This window comes from Myotis davidii, unplaced genomic scaffold (assembly GCF_000327345.1).
Source record: "Myotis davidii unplaced genomic scaffold, ASM32734v1 scaffold11, whole genome shotgun sequence".
NCBI lineage: Eukaryota > Metazoa > Chordata > Mammalia > Chiroptera > Vespertilionidae > Myotis > Myotis davidii.
Genome location: NW_006285791.1, coordinates 1,379,330 through 1,394,942, shown reverse-complemented (window position 1 = coordinate 1,394,942; position 15,613 = coordinate 1,379,330). Strand labels below are relative to the sequence as shown.

General features: G+C 40.8%; 1 protein-coding gene across 2 annotated transcripts in view; it reads right to left on the bottom strand.

Annotated features, from left to right (window-relative positions):
- Positions 1-15,613, bottom strand: part of CDH20 (cadherin 20) — a 220,763-nt gene that overhangs the window by 61,454 nt on the left and 143,696 nt on the right. Inside the window, exons 2-3 of one of the 2 annotated variants that reach the window (XM_006756787.1) lie at positions 5,164-5,213; positions 4,815-5,043 (exon numbers count right to left, since the gene is read on the bottom strand). In XM_006756787.1, the coding sequence (XP_006756850.1) occupies positions 4,815-5,042 (228 nt within the window). In that variant the 5' untranslated portion in view covers position 5,043; positions 5,164-5,213. Of the gene's footprint in view, positions 1-4,814; positions 5,214-15,613 lie in introns of both variants that reach the window. The other variant, XM_006756788.1, reaches the window with a different exon arrangement.

Below are 15,613 nucleotides of genomic sequence, written 5' to 3'. Positions count from 1 at the left end.
ACTTTTGAGCCTCCATTCATTTGAAACTTGCCTAATACTATATGACCTCTTGTATTTGTCTTGTACTGTTTTTAACTCTTGAAATACTGAACTTTTTAATACTGTATGTCTTATTCCCTCCAACTAAGACTATAAACCCTTGGAGAGAAACGCCTGTATTATACCCCTCACCCCCATTCCTTACCAAGAGAGTCAACCTTGAACTGAACCTTGAACTCTTTCATTTTTTTGGAACGCCCTTGGGATATGCATTCTGAAAATGGACACAACATGCTTTTAGTGAAAATCTAATGTCAACACATTCTTTCTATGTCTTCACTTTAATGACAGAAGATTGTTTAGATTTAGAGAAGAAAAAAAGTGGATTTATTTTACAGTGTGTTAAAGAATTGGAAACGAAGCCACTGAGAGTTCTTTGGATTTTATGTGGTATCATGGTGCAAAGCCCAGGACTCCCTGTTATCCTCAAAGCTGAACAACAGATTCCAGGTAGGTAATATAGCTCCCCCTACGCCCACCCTCACCGCATAGGCACTTGAAGCTGACAGTTGTTTTGCATCAGGGTCCACACCACCAGGCTATAAACCAAATGCAAACCTCAGAGCTTTTCAGTGGACAGGCCCACAATGAGAGGAGTGGAGCCTCACACAGAGGAACAACCCCAGAAAGCAGTCGGGTGCCGCCTTTCCAGCATTCTGCCTCTGAAGATAACATGAAGTAACAGAAGCGCATTTGTACAAAGACAGAACTGTAAGCCCGAGAGACGGATGGCACATAGGGACTGGGGACATTCAGAGCAAGAGAGAGAGGACACAAACCATGCAGGGTGATGAGAGTCCACCTGCGGCCAGGGCGTTGTGTGCTAGTGAGTATGTGGGCATGTGAAATCTCCTCCAGAACCAGTGGCTGCACAGTCGCGTCTGGCATAGCTTCCAGGTTGAAGAGAAACAGGTGGCTTTGTTCCTGGAATGTGAATGAGGAAGCGGAGCCCAAACTTAGAGAAGACAATGATCCCTGGTGGGAATTTGTAATCTATGCTAAGGCTTGGACAGAGCATGAAACTCACTATCCAGCTTCCTGGCCCAAGCTTCGGACTGAGCCAGAAGCCCGCAGTGGGGACAGCCTTGATGTCCAGCAAACAGCGCCCTCAGGAAGCCATGGTTTGAGCCCTGCTGCATCCCCCAGTTAGAGCAGCGGCTTCTGCACAGCCAGCACTACATTCCCTTTAAAAATAACACCCACATACAGAACACCGGTAAACAACTGCAGGCAGCTTCGCCTGAGCTGGCCACAGCTGCAGGTGCCCAGGATTGCAGGCGGCTTCGCCCAGCCAGGCTTTGTCAGAAAGGACGCCTGGAAGGTCGTCAGGAAGACCTCCGGTGCAGTCTAATTAGCATATTACCCTTTTATTAGTATAGATAATGAACTCAGAAAGAGAAACAAAAATAATCCCACTTACCATTACACTAAAAAAATATTAAGATACCTAGGAATATACTTAACTAAGGAGGTAAAAGACCTATACTTGGAAAACTACAGGACATTAAAAGAAGAGATAGAGGAAGACATAAACAAATGGAAGAATATACCGTGTTCATGGATTGGTGGAAGCAACACAATTAAATGTCCATACTATACAAAGCGATCTATTGATTCAATGCAACCCCCATTAAGATACCAAAGGCATATTTCACAGACTTAGACAAACTCTCCAAAAATTCATCCTATCTAATAAAGAGGGAATATGCTAATTGACCCTCACACTGTCGCAAAGATGGTGGCACCCACAGCCACAAGATGGCGGCACCCAGTCCCCTCAGCCCTGCTGTGTTGGCAGGCACATGGCAAAGCTGGGCCCACCTGCCTCCGGAGTCCTCCAGTCCCCCCAGCTGCCCAAGGCTAGCCCGAGGCCCAGGTAACCAGGGCCGGCTGAGGCCTGCACTGCCAGTAGTGACAGCAGCAGAGATGTGATGGGGGCATCACTTTCCCCTGATGGCTGGGTCAGCTCTTACCCCTGAGGGCTCCTGGAATGTGAGGGGGCAGGCCGGGCTGAAGGGCCCTCCCCCCCTCTAGTGCATGAATTCTCATGCACCGGGCCTCTAGTTTTGAATAAAAAAGGACTCCGAATAGCCACAGCAATCTTGAGAAAGAACGAAGTTGGAGAAATTACTCTTTTCTGTTTCACCTAACTTGGAACTCAGGCTAAAAAGCATTAGACATTTAAAAACTATAGGCAGGGAAATATCAGACATATGTCTTAGCAATATCTTTACCAATACAGCTGCTAGGATAATGGAAACTAAGGAGAAAACAAACAAATGGGACTACATCAAAATAAAAAGCTACTGCACAGCAAAAGATACCATCAACAACACAAGAGAACTCACTGCATGGGAGAACACATTTGCCAGTGTTTTATCCGATAAGAGTTTAATCTCCAAAATTTGTAGGGAACTCATACAATTTAACAAAAGGAAGATAAACAATCCAATCAAAAAATGGGCAATGGACCTAAATAGACACTTTTTGAAAGTGGATATACAGTAGGCCAAGAGACATATGAAAACATGCTCAAAGTCACTAATCCTCTAAGAGATACAAATCAAAATGATAATGAGGTACCATCTCACACCGGTCAGATGGCTATCATCAACAAATCAACAAACAACAAGTGCTGGCAAGGATGTGAGGAAAAAGGAACCCTCTTGCACTGCTGGTGGGAATGCATACTGGTGCAGCCACTGTGGAAGACAGTATGGAGTTTCCTCAAAAAATTAAAAATGGAACTCCTATTTGACCCACTAATCCCACTTCTAGGAATATAACCCAAGAAATCAGAAACACCAATCAGAAAGGATATATGTACCCCTATATTCCTAGCAGCACAATTTACAATAGCTAAGATTTTGGAAACAGCCTAAGTGCCCATCAGCAGATGAGTGGATTAGAAAATGGTGATACATCTACACAATGGAATACTATGCTACTTTACAAAAGAAAGAATTCTTTCAATTCGCAACGGCATGGATGGGCCTGGAGACCATTATGCTAAGTGAAATAAGCCAGTTGGAGAAAAATAAATATCACGTGATCTCACTCATTTGTGGAATATAAAGAACAACATAAACTTATGAACAAAAATAGATCTAGAGACAGAGAAGCATTGAGTTGACCATCAAACCTCAGAGGGAAGGCAGAGAGGGGTAAGAGATCAACCAAAGGACTTACATGCATTCATATAAGCATAACCAATAGACACACACAATAGGGGGTGAGGTCATGTACTAGGGGTGGAAGTGGCCGGGGAGAGGCCAATGTGGGAAAAAGGAGACATACTTAATATTTTAAACAATATAGAATTTAAAGAAAAATCACAAGGTGGTGAATCCTCCCAGTGAATGAGTTTGGGTAGCAAAGAGGCCCAGGGCAGAGCTTATGAGACCTCCAATAATTGGGGTCAGGGAGAGGACCAGCAAAGAAGTTGAGAGGATTGTGAAGGTTGTGAAGCCAGAAAGGATCATGAGTCAATGAGGAGGAGCTGGCCAGCAGTGTCATTCAATAAAATGAAACCATTGGCTTTGGTAGTGGGGAGGCCCTTAGAAGCATGGGAAACAGCTTTAGTGCAGTGGTGGGGTTAGAAGTCAGGTAATTGGTTTAAGAAGTGAGTGGGAGAGCCCAGCCAGTGTTGCTCAGTGGTTGAGCATCAACCCATGAACGAGGTGGTCATAGTTTGATTCCAGGTCAGCATATGCCCGGGTTGTGGGCTTAATCCCCAGTGGGAGGAGGGCATGCAGGAGGGAGCTAATTAATGATTCCTCTCATCATTGATGTTTCTATCTCCCCCTTTCCCTTCCTCTCTGAAATCAATAAAAATATATATTTTTTAAAAAGTGGGTGGGAGGAAAGCGTTTTTATAGACAGCTCTTGAAAAGTTGTAGTTCTCTTATTATCCCCATTAGACATTTGAAGAAACAAAGGCTAATGGGGCTTAGTGAACCTGTCCAAAGTCACTCTGGAAGCCCTTGTCAGAGCAGGTCTGGAACCCACATGTGTCTCTGAAACCCATATTCTTAGCGTTTGTGCTAAACAAGTGTTTATTATTTAAATGAATTATTTATTTTTTAATTAGTTCCTTGTTTCCCATTTTCTCTAAACTTGGTTGCTTTCATAACACAGTCTCTGATTAACAACCAAATAATGTAAACATAGGAGAAAGCTTGGATTAAAAATAAAATGATAGATATATCAAGGGAATTTGAGTATAAAGTTTGTGAATCTATTCATTGATTGTCTCCAGCTATCCTTTAGGATAGAGCACATGCTAAGATTTTCTGAAATGAAGAATGTTGTATTCTCTTCCTTCCTTCTTAAATTTGGGCCTTAGGCTATACCTGTGGAAATGCTTTGAAGAAAAAAGCAAAGCAAAACAAAGCAAACAAAAAAAAATGCTTCCCCCTTTGCATTCCCTAGTTTCTTTCTTCCCTATCCTGTCATTCCCAAGACTGTTGCTTCTTCTTTTGGGACCTGAATGGCTCTTGCAGGGGCCCAGGATTGCCTTCCAAATCCGACTCACACCCCCCTTCTCCACTCAGAACAGTTGCATGAACAAGGAGACAAGGAGAGAAATCTTTTCCTTCCTGACTGGTTATCTGACAAAGTAAAAATTAAATTCAGCTAACTGTCAAGCAACATACCACTCATTAAAATTGTTCCTAGGCTTCAGACACAGGCTAGGTGAGCCTTCATATTCAATTCATACTCAATTTCAGCATTCAATATCCTGATCATTTATCTTTCTCTTTGGCAGTTCTTACCTTCCCGACATACAAAGGGTCAGTTCCAGTGTACTCTTCCAGAACAAAAAACTGGTTCCAAACCCAGCTCCTCTTTGTCCTTGAGTGTAACTGTGGCTTGTCTGACAGGAGCGCTTTTAATTTGCCTGGTGGTGTTGGTGTGCTCGAGAGAACGGTGGTCGTAAGGTCCATCAATCCCCAGAAGTACAGGGACAAGCCAAGTCCAAGCCAGCTCTTTGCATTGCTCATTCTACCAGAAGTCCACGTGGGAATGCCAACTTTTCAGAAAGTAAAGTACAGGATGGTAAGCCACTGGAACTTGAGTATTTTGCAAGTAAAAAAAAAAAATAACAGTTTATTGGATACTTACGCTTCCTAAATGAGATCCCAGTTCAAGTCAATCTGCTTGAAGTTGACTTCCTGTCAAGTTAAGGAAAACACATTGTAATGATGTCAATTCTTTCCTGTGGGATTGTAGCAAGTTTTCAAGAAATGTCACTACTCAGTTTTCTACTCAACAAATTAAAGAGTCATAACATGTTATTGCTTGGGAAATGTTTGACTAATAAATAATACTTTGATAAAAGAACAATTTTTCTTGCTATAATCAATCCCAAACCTTTGGATATGAATTTCAGTGGGAATAAAAGTAATGCATAAATTTCTTCTCATTGGTAGTGTATCTGGAGGCTTATGCTGTATTATTGATTGGCTTGAATTAATAGTGTTCACTTTGAAATATTTATGGTCAGCTAGCCTTCTAAACTCTTAAAAATCATATCCATTTCCAAAATTTATAGCTAATAACTAATATTTTCATTAATTCAACTGCTTTTCTTGGCTCATTAAAAAAACTAAAAGCAAAATGTAACTTTTTATTTGCCACCTACAATTATCTTGTGCGGCTCCATGTTACTGATAATATTAGGAATCTTGGATTTTGTTTCTCAGCAGCCATGGATCACTTCTGACTTGAATCATTCTCTTAGCTCATAGTGGAATTCGAGTTTCACACTCTACTGCTTCGTCTCTGATGCACTGATAGGAACTCTAATGTGACCTTTTTAGGATTTGAATGGTCAGCTAGTCATTGTATCATTCACATGAGACTTTAAAATGCTGTTAATCCCATGTTACTGTGGGCATGCTAAGAGTCTAGCCTTCACTTTTTCCCCCACTGAAAGGATGTGGATGGCAAAAGGATATTGACTTCTACTCTGGGGACATCTTTTCATCAGTTAAATTTCTTTTGTTCTGTGAAGTCAGATTAATTTGTGACTTCACTCCTCTGCTGTGACCTCATCAATCTTTTCTTCAGCTGGGCTTAATGAAATGGTATAGCAGTCATTCAAGCCACTCATGCCAAAAACAACCAAGATGTCACTGTTAATGTGGAGAGCTGCAGTTACCTTCTCAGAACAAATGTGTGTATTTGGGGAATTCAGACCTTTGCAATGAAATAATGCTCCATTTCATTGGTGGTTTAAAATGAATGCATTGATGCTAGCTCAGTTACCACCTTCTACTTATCATTGTCAGAACTCATTTTAGCTTTCCTCAGAAATACGAGCTTATTAACACGAACAAAGGAATTAAAAAAGATCTTATAATTATTTCATACAATATGCCATTTCATTTATGTACAAGAAATCACTTCAGGGAGGACTGAGAAAGAGGGAAAAGCCGAGGAGGACTATAGAGTTTTTGAAACAGAATGGGAGGCTGTGCCTCATAAGTTCTAACTCTAAAGGTGGATTGATTGTTCAGTAAAAGCAAGCCAAGTGTGCCTTATTTAGGGTGAAGTGTTTGTTAATAAAGAAAAAAAGGTGAGTTACCAAGTATTAGAGGTCCCCTCTCTTTGGACCAATAGATAGAAACCCAGCTCATGTTTCTCTGATTCCTAAGGGGAAATGTTCTGGAAGAAGGAACCTTAACCCAGGATATGAACTAATGACAAAGATTGGTGAGAAATAGCTAATAGCAGATAGACTAAAGGATATTGCCAAAATAAAAAAGAAATGTTGCCAGAATACTATGATTGGTAACCGTAAAGGGAATATTCCATTTGTTGTGAGATTGAAACTTAAAAGTCAGTCGCTTTTAGCTCTTCTGTTCTGTCTTCATTACCTCTGACTTGTTTACTTCGATGCATTTTTGTTCCTCATCTGTTAAGCAGGGACAGTACTGCTTCTCCCACCTGCCTCAAGGACTATCACGAGGATCTGTTGGGATAATGCAGGTGAAAGCACTCTTAAAATGACTAAGGGGCCCACTGGCATTGGAGCAGTCACATAGGAGAAATGACCTAGGTCATGTATAAAACTGATGAAGCTAAACCTGAAACATATTTCCTGGATATTTTTTGACCAAAATTCTGAAAGGGCATAATGTATATATACATTATTTCATGGACTTCTATATCCGTGGTAAGTTCTACTGTTTAGTGAGTTCTAGACCAGTCTAATTCTGTAATAACCAAACAGAATTACGTTTGGTTATTACATATGAGGAAAATTAATGAACTGGCTATTGGAAAACTCTCTAGAATAGAGAAAATTATTATTTTTGGATGGCATTCAATAATGATAGAACTCAGGTTATATACTCTAATATATTTCCTTTAATGTCTGTGTTTCATAAGTGTACATTTTGCCTAAGAATTATTTTCACTTGTTTATTTTTTTCTGGCTAGTTTTAGCACATTGCTTCGGATTCAAAGTGCACAGGTGCACGTATATAGGTGGAGTGTGCAGATGTCCCCTTTCTTGCTTCCACTGGCTAAATTTATGAACTGAATGAGATTTGAGGAAATTTTGAGGGATTTTAAGTACTTTTCCTTATATTCTCCTATCTCTTACAAAATGGACATGCATGCTTGCCAATTAAAACTCCCTTCTTTAGCTAGAGGTGTCATCTGCAGACATCAAGGAAGAAAACAATGATCTTTGGAATCTTTGTGTTGAGTGTTTTGTAGGTCGATCAGTTCCCTCAGCTTTCATCTGTCTCCTGTCCATTTTGGCCTCCTACCCTCCAGTTCAAAGCCCTCATGTTCTTCTCGCTGAGCATTGTCAGCTTTGGGCTCCTATACTACAATGCAAAGCTTTGGAGTGTTCTTCCCTCTCACTGAGCATGTGCAAAAGTGGCCTCTGACTGTTTAGGGCTGGAGCTCTTGGCCATCCTGTGAAAGCTCTGATGGCCTTTGTGCCCCTCTCATGTCTCCTTTTACAAACTTGAACCATCAAAGCCCACAGTTTCCATAAACATTTTCTATGTTCAATAACTTGATAGCTACAGTTGATACAGAACACTTTATTCCTTCTTTTTCATGGTGGAGTGCAATGAAAAATACTTCCTGCCTAACTTTTTAAAAAATTATCTTCTTTTTATCATTATTGTTGAGATTGGACGTCTCTCTTTTTTCCCCCCATAGCTCCCCTCCACCCGGTTCCCACCCCACCCCAGGTCATCGCCACCCTATTGTCTGTGTCCATAGGTACTGCATACATGCATGTAAGATCTTTGTCCAATCTCGTCCTGCACCGCCCCACACCCTCTTCCCTTTGAGAATCGTCGGTCTTTCCATTTCCATGCCCCTGATTCTATTCCATTTACCAGTTTACTCTGTTCATCAGATTTTTTATTCATTTTATTTTTAGATTCACTTGTTGATGGATATGTTTTTGTCACTTTGTTGTTCAGAATTTTTTATCTTTACCTTTATCTTCTTCCTCTTCTTAAAGAATACCTTTCAGCATTTCATATAATACTGGTGGCGATGAACTTCTTTAGCTTTTTCTTGACTATGAAGCTCTTTATCTGACCTTCAATTCTAAATGATAGCTTTGCTGGGTAGAGTTATCTTGGTTGTAGGTCCTTAGTATTCATCACTTTGAATTTTTCTTGCCACTCCCTTCTGGCTTACATCCCATAATTCAGATGTTGGTACATTTGAGGTTCTCCCAGAGGCTCCTTACACTATCTTCTTATTTTTGGATTCTTTTTTCTTTTCAGGATGGGTGTTTTTTGCTTCCTCGTATTTCAAATCTGTGACTTGATTCTTGGGATGCTCCAATCTGCTATTGGCTCTCTGTATATTATTCTTTATTTCAGTCAGTGTATGCTTAATTTCTGACTGGTTCTTTTCCATTTTTTTTGACATTCTCACGAAGATCCTTGAAGGTCTCATTAAGTTCCTTGGAGGTTTCTAGAAGATTCTTGAGTAACCTTATAATGGTGGTTTTGAACTCTATATCCAGTAATTTTCTTTCTTCCATTTCTTTCATTTGTGACATGTTTCCTTGTCTCCACATTTTGGCTGCTTCCCTATGTTTGTTTCAATGCATTGGGTAGAGCTGCTAAGTCTCCTTGAGTTGATAGAGTGGCCCTGTGTAGTAGGTGTCCAATATGGCCCAATGGCTCAGCATCCCCAGTCACCTGAGGTAGACACTCTTAGTGCACCCCTTTGTGGGCTGTGAGCACAGTCTTGCTGTAGTTGAGCTTTGATTGCTGTTGCTGTCACTGGAGGAATTGACCTCCAGGCCTATTGGCTATGGAGACCAGTTACAACTGCAGTGGAAGAGCTGCTGTGCAGGAGACACCCTTATGGAGCAGGACTTGCTTCAGTGGGGCTTTGATGCTCACTGAGTCTGCCCCTTGAGTTTGTCACTTATGGATGTGAAGAGTTGTAATCTGGTATGGTCTCACACTGACCACTGGGTACACTGGCTCTTGGGTCTCCATGGAGGTGCAAAGTCAGCCACTGCCTGAGGCCACCCAGCAGGAGCTACAAAGAGATCTGCAGATTCCTCCTTTTTGTCTTGGGTTTGGAAGTGTCCATGCAAGGCCCAGCTGTGAAGCAAGGTAGGCTGGTGCTGGGGCTGATGCTGGTGCTGGTGCCAGCCTTGGGCCTTTTATTGATAGGTTTGGGGCTCCCTAACCCAGCTGCAGCTTGTCTGACAGGTTTTAGGCTGAGAAAGGACAGGCCATTCATATGCAAAAGCTTCTGCACACAGCTTGGGTGGGGTTGTAAATTGGGTGGGATAGGGTCTCAGGTAATCACCAGGGTGGAGCAAACAGAAATGGCTGTCAGTTAGCCCTGCACCAGGGAGGTCCCAGCATGGGAACAATGACCACTGTGAGCACCTCCATCTGGAAGAAAGCTTCCCCCAAGTTCCTGCCCTGATGCCAGACAGTCCAGTTTCTCCCCATATGTGTCTGGGTCCCCCAGAGCCTCGCCTAGCACTGGAGCTCAGAGGAAGTGGGAGTTTGTAAATTCAGTTCATGGTGCCAGCCTTTTAAAAGGAGAAGCTGGGTCTCCAGCAGCCTGTGTGTCACTCAGCCCCGATTCACAGTGGTTTTTATAGTCTGTAGTTCTTATGACTCATAGGGAATTCTTACCCCAGCTCTGGAACTCTGGGCTGGGGGGTCTGGTGTGGGGCTTGGACTCCTTGCTCCTCCAGGCAGTCTCCACAGAGGCTATCTCCTTCCTGGCACACCCATTCTGCACCTCCGCACCTCCTACCAGTCTCTATGTGCTTTCCTCTTTCCCTCTCTAGTTCTAGTACTTCCACTCAGTCAGCGTTCCCATGGTTTTGGATCATAGTTGTTCTCTATTTTAGTTGTAATTTTTATGTGGTTGTGGCAGGCAGCAAGTGCAGGCATTTACCTATGCTGCCATCTTGGTTCCTTCCCTGCCTAACTTTTTAGAAAGTAAAATCTGGGTTATACAATAGCTATATTATTCTTTCACACTTAGAGCTGTTTTTATACAAGTGAAGGGGAAATCATTCCTATCAGAAATACCAGTTTGCAATTACTATAAATAATATGGTTCTCATATTCATGTTTTTCCCTGCAGGATAAGAATAGTGATTATGTTTGAAGGTGAGCTAATTTCTGCTGTTCTTATAAAAAAAAGGCTAATGTATGTATATTTGTGTATATAGATCTGCTTTAGAGGACCACATATTCCACACGAAGACTACATTAGTGGAAATTGACTTCTGTGTTAAATGAGTCTTTTAAAAGTTTCCCCCTATACTGCCTGAAGAAAGCAAATAGCTTAGTAATGAACACAGTAGGAAGAAATTAAAGTTGTACATAAAGCGTGCTCTTGGTGAATTGTTTATTTTGTTGCTTGAATTCATTGTGATATTTAAAGTTGGGGGAAGGGATGGTTACTGCTTTCTTATTGAAATGCACTGGGCTTTTATGGTTTCCCTCTGATTTCTTTCTTCATTATTCCAGTTTTCCCGAGCTTTTCATGGTTAATGGAAGTACTACTCAGTAAACTCAAATGACATCTCCAGAGTAGCAGAAAATCAGTTGCTTCTGTTAGTGACTCCCTATGAAGGGAGTGGGTGTTAATTTACTGATATGGCCTTATGCCTTTTTTACAAGTAAATACAGACAGTGTATCATGGGTTTAGTCAGCTAGACTTCTTAAGCTACCACTTTTACTTATAGTAAGAGCCTCAAAAATGCACTTAAAAAGAAGAGAAATTTGTGAAGATTCTAGATATGCAGGAGACCATGAGGTGCATCATCATTAAATCAGAGCACAACTCAGTGCCACGTTACCCTGCTTCTCCATCAAGGTTCTCTCTTGAGAAATACAAACTAACATATTTACTTAGAAGCCAAAATACTTCAGAATAGAATATAGAACTCACAGAGAACAAAACAGGTGGTATGGGTATGAGGTGGCATGAAAAATTCATATGGTGATGATATCTTTGAACATGTACAATTCATAGGCAACAAGATTTCCTTATGCAATTTCATAAAGAAAATATTTTCAGTGCTTTTGAAAACAAACATCCAACACCCCTGAATCTGGATGTGTATGTCTGTACTACTGACCAAAACCTACCACTGAGGGTCTGCTTTGGCAAGAGTGTATATAGGACGGTTTTGTAGGCTGAAAAATGAGACAGTTCTCTGACTTACAATCTGTTTCATTTACTGCAGACTTTCCATGTCATGAATAGATGCTTCATCCCTCTTTTGTGACCATCAACTCACCAGCCTACTCAAAGCTAACTACAACCAACTCTCAACAGAGCCAGAAGAGGTTGTCCAGGTACTTGATTTCCTGCATTTGGGTTATACTCTCACTTCTACACTCTTCCTCCACATCCCTTTTGCCTCATGACTTTGCCCCCCATTCCCAAAGTTAACATTTATGAAATGGAATATTCCTTCAAATCAGTGTTCACATTTCATATTTTCTTTCCCAACTCATTAGAGAAGCTGTAAACAAATTGATGGTGTGACTGGATTTGAGGAATTATGTATGGTATTACCTTCTTTTATAGTTGAACAGAAAAACAAAGCATACTGAATATCAATGGAAATTTCTTAGATAAGGTGGCCATCACTCTTACTTATTCTAATTTTGATTACTTGTATTTCCATGAATTCTAAGTTTCTCAAAAACTATGGAAATCCTGAGCCTAAAGGTTCAGCTCTTGCAGTGTTCACTGAAGCTATTCTCAGTCTCTGAACTCTTCCCTTTCTCACCATTCCTTCTTTTGTCTCCTGTTCCTCCCACAACCAAACTAGTTTATGAGAGGGAGTGCCTTTTTGAAATCCAAAAATGGAATTGTGGGGTTGATGTGTTTGAGAGAGATGTATAAGAATGGTTTAGTTGAAGAGTTTGGGAACAGTATCTGGCTTTATATAAGCGTAGACGTATGTGTGTGTCCATGTGTGGGTGAGAGGAGTAGAACAAAAAAATGGAAAAAAGCTTGAATTATGTAATTAAAAGCTGGCTTTAAAACACCTGTTCAGTCTCTTATAAAACCTGCTTTGTATGTCCCTAGCTCAGGTCACAAATAAAGGAATTTCCACTTTAGAAGTCCTTTTTCTTGAGTTCATGGCTAATTCGTCTTTGCTTTTCATTCTCATTATAATCAATTTTTTTCCCATTGAGGAATGCCCTATCTTTCTTTCCATATCCTCCAAGGATGGGAAATAGGTTCTTACTGATTCTTTCACACACATTTAGTATCTAGGAAATGTTTCAACGCCAAAGGAATCAGGAAGTTTTTGACCTACTTTACCCTTCTTTCTGTTTCACTTTTAATCAAAGCTAATGAAATTGCAGTTCAGTCCATGGGCAATTTCTATGACTACAGTTAGACAGGAATGATCAATTTTTAATTTTCAGAGTTGTCTCACATGTTCACTAATTTTTAGTCTTACGTGACATTTATATGACATTTATAATTGCATTAAATTTGTACTCGTTCATTTCAAAAAAGCATGTATTTTAAATGTAAATCATTGGCTAAAGATTTTTGATAAGAACTTCCAAATAATTATTCAGTGTTTTCTCTTAGAACTTTGCCTTTGTATAGAACTTTAGGAAGGCAGGACATTTCTGTAGCCTTCCCTGGGCCATAAAGATTAATCCATAGGAAAAAGAATTTTGGGTAAATGTTTGCTATCTACATGTTCCCTTCCCCTCCCTCAAGGTATTTACAGTTTAGAGGGGCTGATACTATCATTCATAGTAGTAGCAGAAATAGAAGTAGGCGTAGGCATAGGCATAATACCATTACTTGCAGTGATGATAGTGTTGTAGCAGCAGCTGGAGTAGCAGAACTATAGCATGGAGTGTTTAGTCTATGCCACGCTGTGTTAAGAAATTTACATTTACTTTATCATTTAATTTTTGTAAGAATTTCATGAAAAGATATTTATTTCCCATTTTACAAAGAAACAAACTAAGACTAGTATGCAGCATTGCTCCTCCCAGCTTACTGTGAACTGATTTGCACATTCTTTCCAATTCCTTGAAATCATCAGTGGTGTGAGTATTTACACCACGGGTATGGCAAATGCTACATAATAATGAAGTGATGAACTGGGATTCTTCTTCAGTGCTTCTGCAGCATGAACTTCACATATGACTGACTGTAACATGGATCTGTTTGTTAATGGCCACAAGACCCCTAGGTCAGGTCCGAAGAGGAAGAAATGATGTCTATTAGGGAGGAAAAGGTTGTAGCATATAAACTAGACCTTGAAGAACAGAGAGGAATGCATTTCAAGTGAAAGAAAATGCAAGTGCATAGGTGCAGATGTAGGATGCAAAGGGCCTGTCTGGGAGAAAGGGGTCCATTCAGGAGAGTAATGAGAGATGCAGGCCAAAACCATTAGGAGCTTTGAATATTGCTGGACTGAAGTGTTTTAATATATTTAGTTGTGCATAGTGAGCAATTAAAAGCTTTTGAGAATGCAAACATAACTGATTGAATCTCTTTTTAGTTGTGTTGCTAGAGAGGAGAGAGGTGGTGAGAGAATCGGTTGAGAGTCCAGGGAACACTGTTATGGAGAACTTCAAATAGGGATCCCAGGTTTGGAAAAGATTGGTGAGCTGTCTGAACTCGAGGCAGAGTCTCCAACATTTGCATATAATAGATTTGAAAGTAGGTGTGTGTGTGTTGAAACAATGGTTTTAGACTTAGGGGTAAAAAATTCTTCTTTGGCTAATTATTAAAAGAGGTGAGACAAGAACTTTCATTCTCATTTTAGTCCAAAACTTCAAAGCATCTTTGGGCATAAAGAATGGGAACTCCTTCCTCTCTCTTGCTCCTGAGTATACACACTGAGCAGGCTCACTGATGTTGGCTGACCTGGGACCTACTGGGTAAGATTTTATCATTTAATTTTTGTAAGAATTTCATGAAAAGATATCTAGAATGTCACTCAGCTAGGAACTGTTTGACCTCACATATTGTTCCTTTAACCTCAATCTCACATTGGGGTTGTGGGCATTTTATTAACTTTTAAAAAATATTCTGTAAAATTGTTAATATTACAGATAGAAAACTGAAAAGAGACAGAACATTACATGCTCAAGGTCATCACATAACTCTTCTTTGTGCGCTGTCAAGATGTGAGAGCCCATCTTTTTTTTTTTTTTTTTTACTCATTTTCATATCCTTCAATTGGAGAAATAGAATTTAGTCATTTCACAGTTATCGGAAAGTGGAAAATCTACTCTAACACTATGCCAGGATGAACTAATAGAGTGAGCTGTTATGTTAGAATTAGCTTATCCTAGACCAGTGGTCAGCAACTCGCAAGCCACATGCGGCTCTTTGGCCCCTTGAGTGTGGCTCTTCCACCAAATACCGACTTCTGCGCATGGGCCATGAAGTTTCAATCGCACTGTGCTTGCGCGCCCACACGTGGTATTTTGTGGAAGAGCCACACTCAAGGGGCGAGCTGCATATGGCTTGCGAGCCACAGTTTGCCGACCAAGGTCCTAGACTGATATTATGTATCTACAGATCCCATTACCTTTGTAGGAAGTAATTGTAGAAGACATTGTCCCGTGATTCAATATTCTCTTCTTGATACACCATCTGTTGATCTACCCAACAGAGCATGCCCAGCTGTACGCATGTGACAAGAGTGGGATTTTTTATCTATAGAGTATAGCAGTAACCTGTTAACAATCCTATATAATAAAGAGCAAATATGCTAATTAGTTCAAACAGGAGAATGACCATTCGGGTGACCTTCCAGACAAAGCCGGGGTTGTGAGGGGCTGAGGGCCAGCTGAGACTGTGAAGGAAGAGTCCCTTGCACAAATTTCATGCATCAGGCCTCTAGTATAATCTAATAAAAGAGAATCATGCAAATTGACCCCCCCTCTGCCATGCCCCAAGCCACGCCCACCAGCCAGAGTGACTATATGCAAATTAACCCAACCAAGATGGTGGCCAGCAGCCATGGAGCTGGAGCAAGCAGGAGGCTTGGTTGCCCCAGTGATGGAGGAAGCCAAGCTTCCGACTGCCCTGCCCAGG